This window comes from Salvelinus fontinalis, chromosome 38 (assembly GCF_029448725.1).
Source record: "Salvelinus fontinalis isolate EN_2023a chromosome 38, ASM2944872v1, whole genome shotgun sequence".
Taxonomy (NCBI): domain Eukaryota; kingdom Metazoa; phylum Chordata; class Actinopteri; order Salmoniformes; family Salmonidae; genus Salvelinus; species Salvelinus fontinalis.
In genome coordinates, this window is record NC_074702.1 from 30,741,365 (window position 1) to 30,764,719 (window position 23,355).

The 23,355-nt window shown below is 41.9% G+C and overlaps 1 protein-coding gene across 1 annotated transcript in view; it reads right to left on the reverse strand.

Annotated features, from left to right (window-relative positions):
• The window catches only part of LOC129837204 (eukaryotic translation initiation factor 3 subunit E), a 42,917-nt gene extending 19,762 nt beyond the window's left edge, over positions 1–23,155 (reverse strand). The window contains exons 1-8 of the mRNA XM_055903180.1: positions 23,037–23,155; positions 17,499–17,616; positions 17,092–17,209; positions 12,255–12,297; positions 10,631–10,735; positions 3,511–3,636; positions 2,796–2,920; positions 232–358 (exon numbers count right to left, since the gene is read on the reverse strand). Coding sequence (XP_055759155.1) covers positions 232–358; positions 2,796–2,920; positions 3,511–3,636; positions 10,631–10,735; positions 12,255–12,297; positions 17,092–17,209; positions 17,499–17,616; positions 23,037–23,126 — 852 coding nt within the window. The 5' untranslated portion in view covers positions 23,127–23,155. The remainder of the gene's footprint in view (positions 1–231; positions 359–2,795; positions 2,921–3,510; positions 3,637–10,630; positions 10,736–12,254; positions 12,298–17,091; positions 17,210–17,498; positions 17,617–23,036) is intronic.
• Positions 23,156–23,355: the final 200 nt, after the last annotated feature.

A 23,355-nucleotide genomic window follows, 5' to 3' on the forward strand; every position in this document is an offset into this window, starting at 1 on the left:
TAAATGGGGTTGGGATAAATGCAGAAGACATTTCAGTTGTATGAATTCAGCTGTACACCTGACTAGGTATCCCGCCCTTTCCCTAATAGTTGGTGACATCTTGTGTCAAAATGCCAAACCTACACTGACAACTAAGGTTGGCTAACACATTACTGTCCAAAAGGTGAGAGAAACTTAGTAGGAAATGTGTTCAGAGAAATTGGGGTAAGGAATGTGTTCAGATTCTTTTACCTGCTGTATGACCTTGACCAGATCTTTCAGGACCTGCCGCCGCTTGCGAACGTCTTTGTTTGTGATGACAGCTGTGGTCAGGTAACGCAGAATGTGTGGGCACATGGTCTGAATGGCGTTGAGGTACCTGAAATGACAAAAACAAAGGTCACGACAAGAACAAATTATCAGGGGTCTTAAAAGTACTGGAGGAACTACATGACAAAAAAGCAATGGCCCATGATGCGAGTTAATATTTATGGAGGTGAAGGCTATACAAAGTTGATAAACCTAAGCATACACCAACACACAGTTTAAGGGCATAAAGGTCTATTTATGTACGCAAGTAACTTAGCAATTAGGCTCATGGCATTTAGGACGTCTGACCTTATCGACCAAACAGATATGTCCGTAATAGTGCATTCTCCGCATGACATAGGTTTAAGCACTCCCTTTCATTACCCCTGTATAATCGGACTGAAGGAAAAGAAACCCTGGCCTCTGCAGTAGACACAGATCACTGAGCAGGGGATCTGCCCAGTAGCTGAAACCCTATCCTTCAGGGCCTTGTTTTTCAGCCACAGGTCAACTTGCTAAGGGCTGAGCACGAGAGCGGGCCTTGTTAGAAGCCGATTAGAACCCTAGACAACATTCTTACTCTGCAGACAGTGTTTCAAGTCCTTTCCCAACAAGCATCAGTGAAAGAAAAAAAAAACTTCCCCCCCCCCATTCCTTGTCAAAAGAAGTGTTAACTGTATAACTTCTCTTCATCCTTATCTGAACAGCTATCATTGACCCCCCCCCACCCCCACAATCGTCCTCCGCCGACCAAATTACATTTCAAAAGAGGAAGTGGGGTTTCCCTGCCACTTCCGACCCCTTCAGCTCTCAGATTTAGACGGAGGTACACATGTTGTTCAGAGCGAGGAGGGAGCGCCGCAGACAACGGTTTAATTAGTTGTAACAATTAAAGGGACAAGGGGGCCTTTGGCACTTGTGATGTTGCCGTCTGAAATCAGCAGCGAGCAGGCGGGCTAGTCAGTGAGCGATCATCAACCTTTCCTCTCCCTTTGCAGTTGTCGGACTCAGTGGCAGACCACAACAAGCCATGCTCTGTTCCTGATTAACTTACACCTACTCTCTCTCCAGGGGGTCTCCAATAGCAAGCAACCCTGCGTGAGAGTCATGCAGTCATATCTGGGAATAGCTGTGAGGAAAAAAAGATAATGTAACCTTCACCCTACCCCACTTACGGGACCTAATCATTTTGGCATTTGAGGGAACAACAACGTCGCTATACTGGTTGCAGAGGACGCTTCACAAGAATTGAACCAAGAATGACTTTCAAAATCAAAACGATTTAGACCCTGTGTGTGTGTGTGTGTGTGTGTGTGCGCGCGCGTGAGTGAGTAAAGAGGAGAGGATGGAGATGAGGGGTAGAGGGAGAGAAGTTACAATTTCATTGTCCTTCTGAGACTGATTGAATAATGTAAAGCAAGTGAAACTCTGAACCAGCTGCGAGGGCTTGGATAGCATTACTAAAGTATTCATTCCCCCCTTTGCACCTACATCGTAGATCATTGCATGACAATATTCTCACCACGAGCGCCCTTGAACTCAGATGTTTTCAATAACACAAACTAGGAAGGCCTGGTGCAACCTTTGCTGACTGTGGGGTTAACAGAGGTCAAACATTAAACTAAGGCCTAGCCACTGGTCACCAACATTGGCCAAAGGACGTAATGGTCAAGGGGTGAGGGAATGAGGCCAAGCCTCACTGTGGAATAAGTGGTTTCTTGACTGGGTAACTGCGACGCACATACAACTCCCTCAGGTTTGTCCAAAACAGATGCTGTCTGTGAGCTTTTCATGCATAATTATTGGGCAGCCTTTCCTTCATCATCTGAATTAGTTTCTAATTTAAGTAAAACTCAAGAGAACCAGACAACCCTATCTGCTATGGTGGCATGTCATACTTTCAGATGACTACAAAAATTGGTTCAATTACTCCAACCGGCAATCAGAATGGGGGGTGTATTATGTGTACATTTTATGCAGTGCATAGTTTTGGATCTGCACTACACATGGATTAACTTGCTGCTTCGAGAGTAAATAGACCACACAAAAACAAAACGGACTGAAACCACTTTAAAAAATACCCAGAGTAGGTTTTTGAAGATGCCCCCTTCCCAAAGTTATTAAGAGTAAATGGCTTATTTTTCTAAATCAAGTAAGTCTAATAAAAACAAGTCTACTTTCACACATCAAGCAGGGCCTGACCCAGGCGGCTGCCAGCGGAACCACTTTTGGTCTCTCCTGGGCCAGCAGCAAACCCTGGGGCCCAAGGTTCAGCCCTCTACTGAGCCTCTTCTGTAGGGATCATTTCCTTCCACCCCCCACGCCACATTTTAACAATCACCTCTTGGGTCACTCAAGGGTTTAGTGTGGATCAGTGAAGACACTGTGCCTTGGACTGTAGCGATGGCAGCTTCTACAGGCCAATATGTTGAGGGTTAGTCATCAGGTCTAAATACGCCAACAGTGATTTAATAAAGAACTCCAGTGTGTCAGAAGAAAATACTTACTGCGGTTGATACAGGAAGAGCTCAATGATGTTGTCTCTGCCTTTGGGGTGGTTAAAGAAGACAAAAAGGGACCAGTGGATCAGCCAGGTCCTCTGCTGAAGAGACTGGAGGGGGGAGCTCACCGACTGGACAGGAGAGAGATGTCATTATTTACTATTTCTGATTGAGGTGACAACACAGTATACTGTAAGACAATTAAAAAGTACTTTAAGGGGCGGCAGGTTGCCTAGTGGTTAGAGCGTTGGGCCAGTAACTGAAATGTTGCTAGATCGAATCCTCGAGTTGACAAGGTAAAAATCTGTCGTTCTGCCCCTGAACAAGGCAGTCAGTTAAGAACAAATTCTTATTTACAATGACTGCCTAGGAACAGTGTAAGAATTTGTTCTTAACATTTTATTTAACTAGGCAAGTCAGTTAAGTTAAAAAAAAATATATATAAAAAAAATAAGAACTTAAGGTCTCTGTTCCTTTCCAAAGTTCTCCTTCCAAGCCAGAGCCCGCACCCCTGCGCCCTTCCCAGCTATCCATCCAATCAAAAAATTACAAATCTAACTAGATCCACATAACTGCTCCTCTGGAGTCAAGACTGAAGGGGGGGGGGGGTGCATCAAGCCGCAACAGCGCTTTGCTCAAACCCAAAGCGGTCAATAAGGGAGTCGAATCTATGTAAGGGAATCCAAGTGCAGTGTCAAATTCTGAGAAGTGGGGCATTTACGTTGTTATCGATTGTCTCCCTCAGGCGGGTGAGGTCTTCCATCGCAGCCTCCCAGTTCTGCATCAGGATCTCAGAGGCCAGCTTCCCCCACAGGGAGTTCAGGGCGTTCCTGTCTGTGGCCGGGACCTGGGAAAAAACATGTCATACTTGTTAGAACCTGAAGCACACAGCATCACCTCACACTGCAGCATAACTCAACCCACCTGCAAAATGACCAGGCACTGGCAGATCTAATCCTGATAAATGCCTCCGCCTACAAACAGTGTGCTCGCACACAGGCATAGTCAGTGAAGGAGTGGCTGTTGCCACCGCCGCTTGGCTTTGGCAGGCAAAACTGTTCGGTGGAGTTACTTTTATTTATACTGGATAAACTGATTAAATTATGTCATCTTGAGGGAATGGGGCTTGACAGAAAGAGAAATGGATCATGAAAGAATGTTTAGCTTTTTATAAAACCTAATTTGCTGCACTTCGTGATACGGCAACCGCTGCATTGCAGATGTTCCGCGATCCTTTCAGACTACCACCGTAACTAGGAGCACATTTGAAGCACATGTGAGCTTCTCTGTACAATGTGCTAGAGCTAAAACGTTTGGTTACTGTTATTTACTTAATGCTGCAACTCTTAGAAATTATTGCAGGGTGGCACACGGCCTTGGGAAGACAAAACACACATTACTAAGGATGCATTTCAGCTTCGGTCTTCCTTTCTAGAGTTAACGGAATGGGTCACTTAATTTAGCTATGCCTAGTTCAAGCTACGACCTTGATGTTGTTATGTTTCTGGGGCAGGGTCAGCAGGTCAAAGTTCAGCTTGTCTGACATCGCCATACCACAATTCTATCTAAAAAATAAATGGTTGAAGGTACCTTGAGTTCACAACTCCGGTTCCAGAATACACTCCTTTGAAATAACTTTTAGTCCTCATTTGGATAATTAACTTAGCAGTAAAATAGTTGCAATTGGAAAGAACACTGAAGATATACCCGCATATGAGAGTAGATGGAGGGAAGGAGGGTAGGGCACATCTAGCATCGTTGAGGGAAACAACCATCGCTGTTCCTCTGACTCTACATTGACCTTCGGTCACTCCCCTCTTGCTGAAAAGTGTCTGGTCTTCTGCCCCTCTCTGAAGGGATTTAACGAAGTGCGCATGCAGCTACTACTTCTGGTGGTGGTTTTGCACAACGTCAGAGCATTGATCAACAAGGCTACAAGGAGAGGAGGCATGCAGTAGAGGCAGTGTTCTCAAAATGCCTGTCACTTAGAGTTCACCAACAACGGATGTCCTGCTCCAGCCACAGAAACCTAGATGCACTATGACCAGCAACAGCCTGGGTTTCTCAACACCATCTGGGAGGTGTTCATAATTTTCTCTGAGCCAGGGTAATCCGTCTAGTCTAGATTAATGACTGTTTGGATGCTTGATTTGATTGAAAAAGGGGCATCAAAGACAAAATCTGTTAATGCCCTTAGGAAATGTCCCTGATTGGCTTTCAAGCTTTTCAAAACCAGGTAAATTGCTTTTCCGAAGTCTATGCCTGATACATTGCCAGTAGGACACTTAATTTCGGGTTTGCTGTACAAACTGCATGTCTTTGAGAGGAATGTTTCAATAACTTCTACAGCTTTTCAGGCATGTTAAAATATAATTGTGATAATCTACCATTAACACAGAAGGAAAACATCCTGTTGAATCATGCTAGCTATAAAGTCTTAGTACAACTCTTCCATTATCGCAAGCTAAATGCATTGATATGAAATTATGCTAACAAGAAACAGTTGATGGGACAGACATCAAAAGGTCAGGAGATAAGGAGGTAACTAGGCAAGCAAGTTTAGAACAATGACGGCCTACACCGGCCAAACCTGGAACAATTGCGCACCTCCCTATGGCTGCTTAATCAAAGCTTGGCCTCCACCCTATGGCTCATGGGAACCTCTGGCCCACAGTAGCTTATGATAACACCAAATGCAGTCAGTGACAAGAGCAAACCTGGAAGTGAGGGCGGTTGTCTGCTGTAAGGCCAAGGAAACCTAGACGCAATCCACCACACCCCTTCTTTCGGGCAGCCAGAGGAGTGGACTGAGACAAATGATCCATGGGTGGAGAAGGAAACCACAGAAATAAAAATATCAAATTTCAGCTGGGATCTCTTAGCGATTGAGAAAAGCAGATTCAACCTATAGATCTATCTCATATACAATGGATAGGTGCAGTGAGTGTTGTTTTACAAGGTCAGCCATAGCAGTACGGCACCCCTGGAGCAAACTATGGTGCCTTGCTCAATGGTACAGCTTTTCACCTTGTCAGCTCGCGTATTTGAACGAGCGACCTTCCGGTTACTGGCCCATCGCTCTAACCGCTAGGTTACCTGCTAGGCTACATGAAGAATATTAGGCTACACATTAACTTTTAACTTCTGGCTGGGGGGGCAGTATTGAGTAGCTTGGATGAATAAGGTGCCCAGAGTAAACTGCCTGCTACTCGGGCCCAGAAGCTAAGATATGCATATTATTAGTAGATTTGGATAGAAAACACTGACGTTTCTAAAACTGTTTGAGTGATGTCTGAGTATAACAGAACTCATATGGCAGGCAAAAACCTGACAAAGAAATCCAACAAGTGGATAATCTGAGGTTTGTAGTTTTTCAACTCTTTGCCTATCCAAGATAGTGTAAATTTGGTCCGATTGCACTTCCTAAAGCTTCCACTAGATGTCAACAGTCTTTAGGACCTTGTTTGAGGCTTCTGTGAAGGGGGAGAGAATGAGAGCCGTTTCAACCAGAGTGCCATGTGCTCACTCAGGCGCGCCCCCGTGAGAGGTAGCTGCGTTCCTTTTAGTTTCTAAAGACAAAGGAATTCTCCGGTTGAAACATTGAAGACTTATGTTAAAAACATCCTAAAGATTGATTCTATACATCGTTTGACATGTTTCTACGAACTGTAATGGAACTTTTTGACTTTGTCTGGACCTAGTGCTCACGTCGCATGAATTTGGATTTGTGAACTAAACGCGAACAAAAAGGAGGTATTTGGACATAAATGGACTATATCGAACAAAACAAACATTTATTGTGGAACTGGGATTCCTGGGAGTGCATTCTGATGGAGATCAAAGGTAAGTGAATATTTATAATGCTATTTCTGACTTCTGTTGACTCCACAACATGGCGGGTATCTGAATGGCTTGTTTTTGTGTCTGAGCGCCGTACTCAGATTATTGCACGGTGTGCTTTTTCCCTAAAGTTTTTTTGAAATCTGACAGCGGTTGCATTATGGAGAAGTGGATCTATAATAATTCCATGCATAACACTTGTATCTTTTATTAATGTTTATTATGAGTATTTCTGTAAATTGATGTGGCTCTCTGCAAAATCCCCAGATGTTTTGGAACTTCTGAACATAACGTGCCAATGCAAACAGATTTTCGGATATAAATATGAACTTTATCAAACAAAACATACATGTATTGTGTAACATGAAGTCCTATGAGTGTCATCTGATGAAGATCAAAGGTTAGTGATTCATTTTATCCATTTCTGCTTTTTGTGACTCCTCTCTTTGGCTGGAAAAAAGGCTGTGTTTTTCTGTGACTAGGTGCTGACCTAACATAATCGTTTGGTGTGCTTTCGTCATAAATCCTTTTTTAAATCGGACACTGTGGTGGGATAAACAACTTTATCTTTAAAATGGTGTAAAAAGCCGTAATAAGTTAAATGAACTGCTACATAAAGATAACTGGTGGAAAATATTTATGGTAGAAAAAATTAAGTGGTAATGTCAGCGGCAAGATAGTCTTCTAGAGTAAAACACACAAAGGCGGCCATGCATCCACTCACAACAGTGGAGTTCTTTGATCATAAAAACAACAACTTGGGATTGCTTTAAATATTAAAAAAAAAAATAATAATTAAGAGACCTCATAAGAAAGATTAGCATTATAACTTAGAAAAGCCAACCACGCTGCCAATTTAAAGGTCGTAGTTTCATCTCTAAAGAGGTGCGTTTGTTGTTTTTTCTGTGTTGGAAGTCCCTGTCTGCTAGGTTTAGCAGACCTCCATGTCATTATGGCAGCTTTCTACACACTGCCTGGCATTCACTAGTAGCCACGCAACAATAGTTTCACTACATGGGTTTTTCCAGCAGTTACTGAGTTTCCATTGGTTGGCGAAACGGGGCACATTCACTGACTGACCAGCAACAATAAATTTACTGTGCTGGAGAGCCGTCGGGACACTCAATCTTTATTCGCAACATCCAATACCTGCATTAACTGATGATATGAATAAGTTGCTCTTTTCGCGCTACGCCACACTGTAACAGAACCCGAGGCCTGGATTTTACAAGCCTCGCTTCCTCTGTTTAATTGACTGGCTTTCCCACGTTCGATGACTTATGGAGCCTCACCTCTACCTTACGGGGGCAGTATGAGAAAATGGGAGGTCCACAACAATAGGGGGGGGGGAGAAATACGGGGGCTGGTATTAAGTATAAAGACCGACATTTAGGCATTTGTAAAAAAAAAAAAAAAAAAAAAGGAATGTGAGCTTTGGATTGTCAAGAGTAGGCAGCAGCTATCTGGTAAAACTGCCTGCCCTGGCTGGAGGAGGGGGGGAACATAACTGAGCAATTTGGGTTTATTTAGACTGAGCTAAAAACCATAAACAACTGTGCGGAGAGGGAGCGCATCAATTGCATGCTTTTGATGTGGGTTTTGCTCATGTTCGATCAAGAGCCACCGTCATCTGGTCTTCAATGTCTCTCGCTAGCATACTTAAATGGGAGTGCATCACATAGAATCAATCAAATGAAGAGCCCAACTGCTTTGGGTTAAGAGGCTGTTTACAGAGAATAGGGCTCGTTGCTAAGTCTCTGCAAAGCCTGTTTTTCAGGAGAGGCCACCAGCATCACCAATGTGCATGACTAGTCACAGACATCTTCACAACAGAGGGAGCGTATCAAATGTCAATTCAAATGGGATCAAATTGGCTGTAATGCTTGTCATTCTGATGAACATGTAAAACTTTGATTTTATTATTTCGAGACTGGCTTTGGCACAAGTCTGCTATACCGCAGAGCTCAAAAGAGGACAGATGCTAACAAAACTAAAACAATTGAATAAGACTTGGAAAACACTGGTTGTGCTTGTTTGGTGGGAGGAATTACAGGACACTGATAGTGGAGAGGAAATAGTAAACAGTGGCTTTTGAGTAACAATGGCGAAATCTACCACCAAAAACATAGGCGCGTTTGTTAATCACATTTGCAAACAACTTTCCCAAAAAGAAACAGACTTCTGAAAGGAGGCACACAATAGTAGAGGTGGTGCATGGTCAGTGTGACCATAGAAAAATAAACACACCTCAAACCAAAACCACTTACACTGAGTCTGGTGCTACAGTAGAAATTAACCTCATTGGCCAACAGATTATTTTTGTTTGGAAATTAGGTTTGACGCCGAGGCTCTCTGAAGACTGAACTCTTTAAAGTCAACGATAGCACAAAAAGGTCAGCCAAGCATTCAGACCCACCTTACAAGCCACTGGTCCTGGAGAGTGACTTACAAAAAGGCAGCATTGAAGATCTGGTGGCACCCTCCACTGAGGTCACAGGCTGTCCATTCCCAGGACTTATCTAGTGTTACACCACTCTATTGTGACACAAAACACTTTTCTAGCCTCCCCTCTCAGTCAGGTTACCACCCCTCTAGGCCTAAGAGGTTTCCAACTCTATACACAGCAGTGCACACAGTCCAACTGCACCTTGGCCATTCTCTGTGTAGTTCATCTTTCACTGATTTCTGAGGGCAGCGGGAGAGAAGCCACAAACACAAGAGCAATGATCCCTTTGTTTATAGAGGAAATAAGAAGTACGCATGTGTAACGAGAATACTGCCAGTACTTTCAGTGAACTGTAATTACCCCCCCGCCCCAACCCTCTTTGGTATTATCTGATTTCCAAAGTATTTCACTGCTGCTGAAAATGATTTAATCCAAGCCCTCCTCCATGACTCTCGAATGTTAGCCGTACAGGCCGAGAAACAGAATGGAATAATTTGCAACATTCAAAACTAGGGATGTTAAATGGTTAACCGAAAATATATGTGACCGGTCAAGCTCAGTCTGTGAAATTGCATAATTTAGTGGAATTAAAATGGCAACAAAATTTAAAACGTACATCCCTAATTTGATTAATTCAAACAAGATAGGACTAAATGAACGGACTTTGCAAATGTATAGCCTAAGTGGTTGGCTAGTTCTTTGTTTAGTAAACCTGTTCTCTCAGTGACAGTTGATTCTTTATTTGAGTGCGTATGACTTTCTCAAAGACCACCAGAACATGTTACGTAACTCATAAGCACTCTGATGCCTGACAAGGAGCTATCTGGCTTCAAATCAATAAGTCGTCCACCGCAGCACCCCCCCCACGAGATGACTAAAGACAGATTATGAAGTCTGCTTGGCACAGTAAAAAAAAACATTTTTATTTAATCCTACCCTTGTCCTTCAATATCAGCTCATCCTAATACTGAAGATGTGTGGAGAATTGAATGGAGAGAATGACGGCAGCTTTTCACATGCAATTACTGAGGGTGTTCCTTCCTCTTGTGCTAGCCCTTTGAAAAATTAAAGAACCCTGGCCAAACAACCGAGCAGTGAAGTAGGAAAATCCATTTTTCATAACAAAACGCATTGAGCCAAAAAAGTATACATCAACGAAAAGTGTCTAATTCTAAAAGAAATTATGTTAAGTGGATGTATACTGCTCATAATTGATGGTGTTTGGCACTGTGCACTGCTGGAAAAATCACATAACGACAGAGATTAATGCACAAAATGGGAGTCGTTCCGGAGAAACTAATACTTCTTAAAGAAGCTTCAATCATTGTCTGTTTGCCCTTAAAGAGCTTGCTAATATAAAGCACTGCCCAATAGTGTCAACTTTTGAGTGGTCCAGTTTTCATTCTGAAAACTACTGATGAAGTTGCAAGGGTACAAATCCATAATAATCTAAAAAAGTATCTAGATCTATTAACTTGCTGTGAACATCTAGTATCCAAGGTTGCCAGTTTGATATTTGATAAGAGTACACTGAAATGAGGGCTACTTGACTTACCAGGACACGGAAGAAGTAGAGGTACTCGGCTGCCCCTGAGTAGTTTCCACACTCGTACTGGAACTTGGCATATCTGTACAGAGTGTCCAGGTACTCCTGACGGAACTGGAAGAGAAAAAGGCTGATCAATGGTTTCGCTCGATAACTATTCAGAGCATCGACACAAGCAATTATTTATTTGATGACAATATTGTCAGCTTTCTCACAAGCCTCATGTAAGATTATGGTCCTAGATGAGAGCCATGGTGTTATATCCAGTCAATGCCAGACCACGCCAGAGTGGCTGGAGTAAGGAGGGCAATTCTAGAATAATCTTCGATTTCAGAGCCCATTCTGTTTGATTACCATCACTGATCAATGGGGTCAGCAGTTTGTATTTATTATGGATCCCCATTAGCTTCTGCCTAGACCAGTTACAGAAGTGGGAGTTGCCGGTCCGAATCCCTGCTCAGATGGGAAAATATGGTGAGGAGTGCGCGGTCAACCAGAGGTTTGCTGGTATGATCCTAGATACCGTTGCCTGCTGTAGTGCCCTTGAGCAATTTAAGTATGGAATTGTATGAACAAGTAGCTCCATGTCAACATCCCATACGGAATGCAACATTACCACATGTAGGTCAACTTACTTTGACATGTACGTTGTCACCTGTGGCTATTCGGGAAAAGCCTTCAACAACCGACCTGAGCCCTATACTACGAACAAGGTATGAGGAGTCAACTTTGGTCTGACTTCAACTTGGGATAACTGGCGTGTTCCAATTCAAGACAATATCCAGCAACTTCGCACAGCCATTGAATTAGAGTGGGACAACACTCCCCTACCCAAGGTATCTGTGACCAACAGATGCATATCTGTATTCCCAGTCAATGAAATCCATAGATTAGGACCTTTTTTATTCAATGTACTTATTTCCTTATATGAACTAACTCAGTAAAATATTTTAAAATGTTGCATTTATTTATGTTCAGTACACACAACTGTAGTAATGATAAATGACCGTTGGGTGGTGGGGGCAGGGGAACAGTATGTTGGGAAATGTCCATAGGGGGCGCAGAAGGGGGGGAAATTAGTGAATGAAACAGTAAAAACAATAACTGTCCGTTTTGGGGGTGGAATCTCTCTGAATGGAGCCCTAAACTGTACACTCCTGCTAAATCACAGCACGCTGACGTCAGTTTGGGAACCGAGTCCAGTCTCACAGATGCAGTGTGGCTTTGACAGGCAGTGGTTGCTAGCCACTGCGATGCGGAGGGAGACCGCCCTTTCCCACAGCCGAGTGGCCTACGGGCTGTGGAGGTGCACTGAGGACAGGGTGCAGGTCAGCGGGATGCCAGGGGAGGGGGGTGTATAAAGTGTCACGCCAAATATAGACTCCCAGGGATTCTTGCGGCCAGACCCATGTGTCCCGAGCTGTTCCATCTATTCTTAACAATTCACCACAGACTGTAAAATGTCCACAGAATTTTCTGCAAGCCGTAAAACCCCCAAAAATGAGTTACGGTTTTGGGAAGTCATTACATGTCTCCCTTCTTAGGCCCCCCGTTCCCTAAACAGCGGGTTCACACAGGAGTCATGGGAAATGGAGCTTAGAAGTGAGACGTCAGCAAAGCGGTCCAAACTTACGCTGTGTTTCTCCGCCAGATAGTTAAAAAGGGCCTGTCCATCCCTGAAAGAGAGAAAGAGAGTCACAGTTAGTGGCCTTGTTTCGTTAAAGTAACTAGTTGGTGGATGCAGGTTAAGTGTTGAGCCCCACTCGGGTGTAATTTTTCAATTTCTCGAACTCTAGAGCTGCTACAGTCCTGGCAAATCAAGGGACTTTACATTTTCAAAACAGTTTGAGCTGCTCCCTTGTACTTCAAGAGTCTGACAGGCAGCAAAAGCACTTTTATTGTGTGTGAACATTCACAGGCTGTTTACAACATTCATCTTCAACACTTACGCCATTAAACTGTCAAGATACAACATTTAGAGGGGGGGGAATCAATCTCACTTTACAATTGCAGCTTTGGAATTGCAGCCTTAGATTAGTCGCTTGCCAAATAAATATTTTTTATGTCATAAAATGAAAACGGCATCCATGTCAACAGAGGCATAAAAAAAAAATACTCTACATGACCATAAGTATGTGGACGCCTGCTCGACGAACATCTCAATCCAAAGTCAAGAGCATATATGGAGTTTGTCCCCCCTTTGCTGCAATAACAGCCTCGACTCTTCTGGGAAGGCTTTCCACTAGACGTTGGAACATTGCTGCGGGGACTTGCTTCCATTCAGCCACGAGCATTAGTGAGGTCGGGCACTGATGTTGGGCGAATAGGCCAAGTTCGCAGTTGGCTTTCCAATTCATCCGAAAGGTTTGTGTAGGCTAGTCAAATTCTTCACACCAATCGACAAGTCCAACTGACTTGTTGGAAAGGTGGCATCCTATGATGGTGCCACGTTGAAAGTCAGAGCTCTTTAGTAAGGCCATTCTACTGCCAATGTTTGTCTATGGAGATTGCATGGGTGTGTGTGTTCAATATTATACACCTGTAAGCAACAGGTATGGCTGAACTAACCAAATCGTCATTTGAAGGGGTGCACAACATAGGTTTAGACATTTTTGCAAATATGTAAACAAGGTATTTGTTTTAATTTGAATACATTTGCAAACATGTCTAAACCTGTTTTCGCTGCGTCATTATGAGGCATCTTAGAATTAGGCTGTAATGAAACAAAACGTGGAAAAAGTCATGGGGTCTGAATACTTATGTAAATAAGATATTTTTGTTTTAATTTGAATACAAGTATTCAGAACCTTTACTATGAAACTCAGAATTGAGCTCAGGTGTATTCTGTTTCCATTGATCATCCTTGAGCTGTTTCTACAACTTGATTGAAGTCCACATGTGGTAAAAATCAATTGATTATACATGATTTGAAAAAGCACACACCTGTCTATACAAAGGTCAAACAGTTGACAGTGCAAGTCAGAGCATAAACCATGCCATGAGGTTGTAGGAATTGTCCGTAATGCTCAGACAGGATTAAAACAAGGTTAAAAAAGAAAAAGAAAAAAAAAGGTCTGCTACATTGAAGATCCCCAAGAAGAATGGCCTCCATTCATGAAAGAAAGGACTCTTCCTAGAGCTGGCTGCCCAGTCAAACTGAGCAATCGGGGTAGAAGGGCCTTGGTCAGGGAGGTGACCAAGATCCCAATGGTCACTGACAGAGCGCCAGAGTTCCTCTGTGGAGATGGGAGAATCTTCCAGGACAACCATCTCTGCAGCACTCCACCAATCACGCCTTTATGGTAGAGTGCCCAGATGGAAGCCACTCCTGAGTAAAAAGGCACATGACAGCTCGCTTGGAGTTTGCCAAAAGGCACCTAAAGACTGACCGAGAAACAAGATTCTCTGGTCTGATGAAACCAAGATTGAACTCTTTGGCCTGAATGACAAGCATCATGTCTGGAGGAAACTTGGCACCATCCCTACGGTAAGGCACGGTGGTGGAAGCATCATGCTGTGGGGATGTTTTTCAGCGGCAGGGACTGGGAGACTAGTCAGGATCGAGACAAAGATGAATAGACTGGGGTGAAGGTTCACCTTCCAACAGGACAACAACCCTTAGCCAAGGCAACACAGGAGTTGCTTCGGGATAAGTCGAGAGAGACCTGAAAATAGCTGTGGGGCGACACTTCCTACCCAACCTGACAGAGCTTGAGAGGATCTGCAGAGAAGAATGGGGGAAACCCCCAAAAAGTTGTGTCAAGCTTGTAACGTCATACCCAAGAAGACCTGAGGCTGTAAATCACTGCCCAAGGTGATTCAACAAAGTAAAGGGTGTGAATACATATGTAAATGGGATGTGTTTTTTTGCAAAAAATTCTAAATACCTGTTTTTGCTTTGTCATTATGGGGGTAGTGTGGATTCAGGTAAAAAATACAATGAATTTTAGAATAAGGCTGCAACGTAACAAAATGTGGAATAAGTCAAGTGGTCTGAATACTTTCCGATTGCACTGTATAGTGCATGTTTTACTGAAAGTGTTGGTGCTTGCGGTTTAATGGCGTGTAAAGCTAAATAACAGCCTCCAATTGGTCAGTCCATTCTGAATTTGTGACAAATCCTTGCCTCTTCTATTCTGTGCTAAAAATAAATATTCCTAACATAGTCTGGGACAGTTGTGGGATGCGATGGATCCCAAATGAATACAACCACTAGCACCCCAAAAACCTTTTTATTTTTACGCAAGGCTGACACAAAAGATGAGAATGTTTAGCCTAGAATGCTAATACTAGAATGCTAATAAAGGATTAGGCCATGTTGTCACATTAAAAAGCGCAGCAATGCGCACACGGCAGTAGGCGATAAGCGCTAATGTTCCATTAACAACATTACCAAGTGACCGTAACTGCGATTACGCATGTAATGCTTTTATTTATTTTTGAAGTTAATTTTTAAAATGGTGAAAATGATCTTCCTCAACCTTGAAACTCACTTGCTGCATATGTATGCCAGTTAGGCTCTAAACCTGTTGTAAAGCATATTAATGTGCTTAATTTTAAGTTATTTGGCCACTTTAGTAATGATAAAAACCTCAACAAAACATAGGCCTACATGAGGCTACATGAGGTGTGCGACTAGGATTTGAACAAAGTCCAACAAAAGAAAGCATGCATTGTTTCATGCCTTACCCAGGGCATCATTCGCAAGTGATTGGTGAAAATATTAACCCATGATACTATTCTTGATTTAATGGTGTATTTACATATAAATTACGTGCCCAGTTAAATAAAGGTTCATTAAAAAATAAGGTGTGAAATTTGTTTTGACTTAGAATGGATGATAATCACGCACCTGTCTCGAAACAGGCAGGATAAAAATGTTCAAAAATATCTCATCTATGCCATTAAATAGCGAATGGAGGACGCCTTTCCCGTGGTTCACTTTCATCCCAGCCAGGCAGGCTATACTCCGGTTGTAAATCGAATAAATGTGCTTAATAATAGGAAAGTTGTGTAGCCTATAGAAAGCTGATGGGAATCTTCTTTATTTTAATTGAGCCCATCACCGTCCTCACGCAATTCCATAGCCTAAAGAAATGTTGCCCAACATGAGCTCTCATTTAGTGTTTGATTAGATTTGCATTGATGTGAGAGTGATTAGAGGGGCAATAGAATGCTGAGTGCCAGGCAATTAGCAAGTTTGGTAGGCTACTAATGACCATCAGCAGAATCAGCACTTGGAGAAGCGTAACTACCTTGACTAAGCAGTCAGGTGGAAATTGACTGCCTTCATGACCACCGGTGTGGTGGTTATATGGTCACCGTAACAGCCAGTCTTCACCAAGACCTGCCCCAGGTTCTCCCATCCACAACTGCCTTTCAAGCCACAGTCTCCACAGGAACAACGGCAAGATAATCCACATATCCAAATGTAAAGGTCGACATTGCGCCTTGAATACCCCTCCAAAAAGGTAGACAGCATTGCATTACTACCACCACCACCTTCTGCACCAAAAATTGCAAAGAAGCTATGGAAGTTGACAAACTCAAGATCCATAGAATTGTTTAAATTTACTCATCCTATGAACATGGATCAGAAACACTGCAAAAATAATCCAGAAAGTGAACGACAATTTTAAGCATTTATTGGCTAGGCCTAGGCTATATTGAATTTGATATTTGCGCAGTATGGTAAAATTGACGTGGCTTGTCCTTTTGGTTTTGTGAAGAGTTTTTTGGTGACCCGGGACATGTCTTGTACTGTTTTACAAATCCAATTGGTATCAAAACGAATCCCCGCATAAGATAAACATGATCCTGCCCATGAAGAGAGATTAATCAAACAGAAATCTGAATAGAAAATAGCAGCACAACAGACTGCACTCCAAAAAGTTAAGTCACATTCACAAGGCTTCAAAACTCCCATTACAATGGCATAATGGTCAGTATAAAATGCCTGCTTTGATAAACGTGTTTTAAACCCAAACCTTTAACAAAGAATTCTAGATTGGCAAGTGGATGTGTCCTTTGATGAACTGAACTCAATCTTGCCAAGAAGCCAAGTAAAGAATGAGGACTTGAGTTTAACCAAACTATTTTAAAATCACGGCAAAGTCAGCACAGACCAAATGTCCTTAACGTTCACCGCAGCATTGTGCATCGGTCTCCTCGTGTGCGTTTGCTGAGTCTTAGTCTGCAAGATGTAACCCTAAAGCCACTCTAGGGAAATAATTGTATCCAAAATGTAGGCATAGCAATTTATTTTATTACCATCTCAATTAAATGCCACTTGAACTTCATTCCTGAAGCCTGCATAGTTAGAGAATCTTAAGACAGAAAAAAACCTACTCTGGTACGTCAAGAATTGCAAAACAAAAATATGGCACTGTTAATGACGGACTATCTATAAAATGCAAATGACAACTCCTAAACCATCCATCAGTCAAGTGGTGGAGGAGGTTCTAACTCACCTGGTTGACTGCATCTGTTTGGTGGTCTCTGGGTCCTCAAACATCTTCACAATAGGCTCTGTCTCACCCTGCAGCTGCTTCAGCTGAGCCACCACAGTGATCCTCTTCTCCTTTAGGGCTTCACATGGACATAGAGAAACCATTAGAGGCTTTGACCAAGGCAATACCCAGGAAAATACCATTACATGAAACATTAAAGAAGACAGTTGATACTAGATTTTGGGACAGTTAGTATTGTATTAGTCATGACTGTAAAATGTGAGGGGAATGGTGTGCAATCAGTTCTGCCGCCATCTTGTGATTGTTCCATCAATAAGTGTAAACAATACTGAACCACCCATTTCACTGTACAGGTTTCTTTAACAAACATTTTAGGAGGTAGACCAAGCAGTGTGCAGTCTACTTACTGGCGGGTATCTCTTTCTCAGGGAAGAGATTTTTGTGAACATCCATGGCGAAGTCCACCATGTTGGTCTCGCTAAGGAGATCCAATTTTCCATGAAGCAGTTCTTTCTCATTGTAGATCTGAAAGTGTAAATGGTTAAAAGGGTGGGAAATTGGGTTATTTTGGAATATACAGTTTCAAATCCTTAACTTTGACGACCCAGTTTAAGAGAACTACGGACAACGAGATAGGTATGAAGTTCAGCTTCTAACCTGACTAATGAAGTTAGAAAACATGTTTAGCTGTAATAGAGGCCTGGTTGTTAACGTCGCCCAGCAGAGGGTAATGCCGCCCTCATTTTGACAATTCCTGCCCTAGAGCGTAAATGCTTGTTATGGTTACACCGCCGAAGAATGATGCAAGCTACGTGTACATATTCACGAATTGGAGCTGGAAAAGAACACGTGGTGATTTCCATGTGGAATGGAAAAACATTAACAAATACAGAACTGACAACTGCTAGTGTAGCTAGCTAGCATGCTAACCTTAGCTAGACATCTTGCTAATCTTATCAGGCTAGCTAACGTTCTGTTGCTAGTCTAATTTTTTTTATTTAAAAAAATAAATATTGTATTCAAAAGAATAGCCAGCTGGCTACGCTGAAAACCTCATCACAGATGGAAACCAGTATCTTCGACTTCACCATCAATTGTTATTCTCTTCGCATCTTCCACAAGACACTTATTTTATTTTTTCTTTACATTACACCGCACATGGTGCGACTTTGGGTAGGTTGGTTGCGGTACAGCAATGCAAAGTCATCACATGGTTCTCACAGGGAAAGTGAAATGAAAGGCAACAATGACTTCGCAAATGACACTAAACACCAAAACAAATGTAACAGCACAACAAAACAGATACAAGTTCCTTGAATTATATTTTGCAGGTGCCTGTTCATTATAGGATAGACACTTGTAGTTTAGCTGCACCAATCAAAGTGGTGAAGCAATACTTTAGTGGTAAAAACCATTCATCTTGGGAGCAGGGTTGTAAAATTCAATCATATCACACATTTATAAAATTGTCATATACATTTTGGGGGAATACAAACCAGCATAAATTACCCAACAAGTTTGCACCCCTTATTTTAATTTGCTCCATCTCTTATGCAGCCAAGTGTATGCTACTTCAAAAAGCATTTTGCTCAGTTGCAACTTGCAAAGAGTAAGAACTTTGCAGGTGTTTCTGATTAATAAAAACAATGCCATGCTGGTGGGTGGTAACATTCAAATAAATCCAAGGACCCGAAAAGAAAAAGGACTGAATTTTTAGCACGTCATATCATAGGGGTAACACAGAAAAAAAATCCTAAATCACCCCACTTCGGATTTCCCACTTCAAGCTCAAATACACCATCATACTTTGACTAAAAACGATAACTTAAGAGCCGTCCACACCAAGGACCAGATTTATATAATTCTTTGTTATGTTTCAAATTAACAGGAGAGTTTACACAATAACGACAAAAAGAGCAGAGAATGATAACGAGAGCTATCGTTTGGATCACTTTCAGAGCGATTTTTTCACTGTCCCTCCAACGATAAAACAATGACAACCAATCAAAAAAGTGTTCTATTGAAGTGTTCTTGGTTCTAGCTGTGCGAGGCTGCCCGGAGAGGAGATATAACTGAGCATGTGCCAGCATATTTTTCTGGCCACATTAATTGCAGTAAAACTTGGGAGAACGATGAGCCACGGCAAACAGAAGGCCATATTTGCCGATGGCAATCCCATCTTAACGCCGATACATCCTGACAAAATACACATTTTGACTGTCCTGCTAGTATGCCTTTCTGGACCTTGTAAACGCAAGCCCCCCCCCCCCAAGAATTTCACTGTACCCTGCAATTACATGTGCAAGCCTGTGCACGTGACTAATAAACTCATCTAATAGTAGGCAAATGAATGAGGAGTTGCATTCGTTTCTATCTTAAGCTACACATCTCGTCTGTCTTCACGGTCCTCTTTGCACAACTACGCACCTGGCCTCTCAGCTACAGCTAATCCCTTAGCTCTTGGAGTCCCAGGAAAAGCTAGACAACAAGCTATTGTAGTATACTTAATTTGATCATTTTATTTACTACTAGCTTATCTAGGAGTGATTCCAGCTTGCACTTGCTTGCTGAATGTAGAATAGGGGAGTTTGAAAGGAGAAAGAGAGAGTGTGAGTGATGGCCTGCTGATGTACCTTTCTGGACCTTTAAATTCCAACTTTGGGATTTTGGCTGGTGAAAACTATTGTTGTCTGTGTCCAGTATGAAGGAACCATGCTAGATACCCATAGACTTCAAGTCATTGCACTAACGCTAGTTTGCAATTGCGCTAGCAACTTCCTCCAATCAAAAAATGATATCCACGAGTTTATCTGACTCTGGGGAAGTAGGTAAAGGACAGGTAAAGGACAAAATCCTGAAGTATTCCTTTAAACCGCAGAGAACAAACCCATAAATGATCCAAAAGGTTGCATAATCAGGCCTAGGCTGTACGCAGTTATTTTGTCATGAAGTATTCAAAACAGTATGTTTGAGTGGTTATTCAAATTAGCCTACATCATTGCAGTTTACAGCCCTAGACAATTGTGAATTCACTTGATAATAATACATCCCACTGTGTTGTAGCCTAGGTAGAATAATTGTATTTTCTTTAAAAAAAAAATCTTTTTTTTTTTTAAAGTAGGCCTAAGCCTGGTTGAATGCACAGATCTGCCATTTCCTAGTCGGGTTAACTTTATTTCCCTTGCACTTTGACAGGTAAATATTTATACAGCTATTTACTTAGCTAATTGGTGGAACAAACTCCCTCACGACGCCAGGACAGCGGAGTCAATCACCACCTTCCGGAGACACCTGAAACCCCACCTCTTCAAGGAATACCTAGGATAGGATAAAGTAATCCTTCTAACCCCCCCCCCCCCTTAAAAGATTTAGATGCACTATTGTAAAGTGGCTGTTCCACTGGATGTCATAAGGTGAATGCACCAATTTGTAAGTCGCTCTGGATAAGAGCGTCTGCTAAATGACTTAAATGTAATGTAAATGTCTAAAGAGTGGACTAATATCTAGCTTCTTACTTCAGCTATACATCTCTCCCAGCTGTTTCCATGCGCAGTAGGCTATTCAAGCCTCGCCACCATTCCCCTTCACATGAAATCCCAGGAAAAGCTATTTCATATATTCTTTTTTAAATTTTTATTATTGTTTATACTAGGCTAATAGCCTTTTCCTTGAGTGAAGGAGGCTTGCTATTGCTAAATGTAAAACAGTCCTAGGCCAAATGAACTGTCTGACATGTCAGACATGAGCACAGCAAAAAAGATTGAGATAAACAAATTGATAATCATTAGAAAAAGGGAATTCACTTGCAAACCACAAGTGGCTAAACAGCATTTGTTTTTGAATTACTAAATTTATAATATGAATTTCTTTATTACACGTACATTTAAGTATTATGTGCAGTTGTCACTACGGACAATGAACACACCCTGAAGCACTGGATGGTCTTGTGTTAACACCTTATTAAAAGGCCTACAGCATGCAGTAGGATCTGTTGAATTAGTGGCAGGTGTCCTGCAGAATGATAAACAATCTGCTGGTAGGCTGGATGACATTTTTAACAATGCATTTTTCTGAGAAAAACTAGTTCACTGCATCCGCTGTGGAGCTCCGTTTCATAAAATTACCAAACATCATAGCTGCTAGCCGTAGTTTTGAAGTAATCATGGGGAAAAAACAGGCCTTATTTTAGGGTATTTTTCACCCTACCAGCTACTATTAGTTCTATTAAGCACCGTGGCACCAACTCGCCTTCCGAACGTTCTATTCCCAGCCTATTGTTCTACGTCACAATGCCTGCTTTGCTATTGTTGGCAATGAGACCTGCACACGTCCCTGTAGTTTAAATGTAAACATAAAAAAATTGCTCATGGAACTCTGAGGTCGTCCCATTGTTTCCTGAAGGGAAATAGGTATGTCTGTTTATTTAGCCAAATATCTCGCAACGTGTATATTTTGATTTTACAAATTGTACACCATTTTAAACATGAGAATCTCTCCTTTCTAATTATGTAAGGCTGGGCATTGTACTCTGCCATCATCGATCGCTAGAACAGAAATAGCCATTTCTTTCTTACTTCCTCGTTATGTGTTGTGATTGTTTTCTCTACCTTCTTGCCCTTTGTGCTGTTGTCTGTGCCCAATAATGTTTGTACCATGTTGTGTTGTCATGTGTTGCTATGTCGTCATCTCAGGTCTCTCTATGGTGGTGTTGTCTCTTGTCGTGATGTGTTTAGTCCTATAATTATATATTTTTTATTTTGAATCGCAGACCCTGCAGGAAGCATTTTGCCTTTGGTAGGCCATCATTGTAAATAAGATTGTTCTTAACGGACTTGCCTAATTAAATAAAAGGTTAAATAAAATAGAAAATGCAGACATAAGCACACTTGGCACCATCCAGGTGCTGATGTTTACTTTCTACACAAGTTCTTTTTCAGTTTAGTCTTAAGAACAGACTGTAGTAGTAAAATAAAAAGGGATACAGTTTTTGGTGACATTTAGGCAAAGGCAAAATGGAATTCTAAGCGTCACTCGAGTCAAAAACGTTCGATTCCATTTATTTGCTATTTGCTATGGACTCACGCTGGTGTTCCAGTTTAGCCAACGTTATTTTGCCTTTTTTCAGCCTTGGGTGAATTTTGACTCGTTCTATTTTCCAGCCTACCGCTGGTGTGGATGCTCGCCAAGGTTTTGAGTTGTGCATAATTTTTTAGTTATGGTCCTTGGTGTAGATGGCCCTTGATTAACTTCAATCGTTGTGCAACGTCACGGGTAAGCGCTGGGCATCGTGAATTTATGTTATTGCCTTGTGGTAACGTTACTTGAAATGAATATCTAGTGTTTATAGTTAACTAGTCATCAACCTTTCTAGGTAGCTAACTAACAACAATAACATTTAACGTTACCTAGTTGACAAGGACACACTATTGTTAAATACACCGAGACGAGGATCTCGCTAGCATATAGGAGTCATGCTACCAATATCTGCAGATAGCAATGTTCAAAAATAAAAGCTCAACGCACGTAGCAAATGTTTGTTCACTAGGCTAGCCTGATAAGTAACGTTAGCATAATTAAATTAGCAGCAGCCGCCAGTGCCGGTAAACGTTAGTTAGCTAACTACTGTTACCCTAGGTTTAAAAAATAAAGTTAGCTAACGTTAGCAAGTGTGCTGAAGTTAAGGTTATACAATACGTTAATATACATCAAACTGACACCAACATATCGTTTACTAAATAACCAATATAACTAGCTAACAGACGAAGCATGTGCTAGCTAGCAAGCTAGTTCAGCTGTCTGTGCTGTTGGCCCTGAAACAGCGCGAGGCCCAAAATTCATGCGCGACTCTTTCACGCACGTGGCGTTTGCATTATTTACATGGGTTATTTACACAATTCTACCGAAAAAAGATTGTAGGTACAACTTAACATAACACACGCATTTACCTCTTTGACAGAAAGGAATTCCAGCAAAGGAAAGACGAGATGTCGGTCCAAAAAATGGGCAATTTTGGTGGTAAGGTCGTACTCCGCCATTTTCACCGCGAGAGAGGAGGAAGTAGACGCGAGAACGTGTTACGTAATTTGACCAATCAACGTCACTTTCAGCATCAGTACCTGCACGGATTGGCCATATTGATTATAAACTATTATTACTATTATTTTAATGAGCATAACGACGATAATGACCATGTATAATTATACTGTACATTATTTTAACTGGCTGTTCCAAAAAAGCGAATTGGAGGCACATTGTAGCATTCAA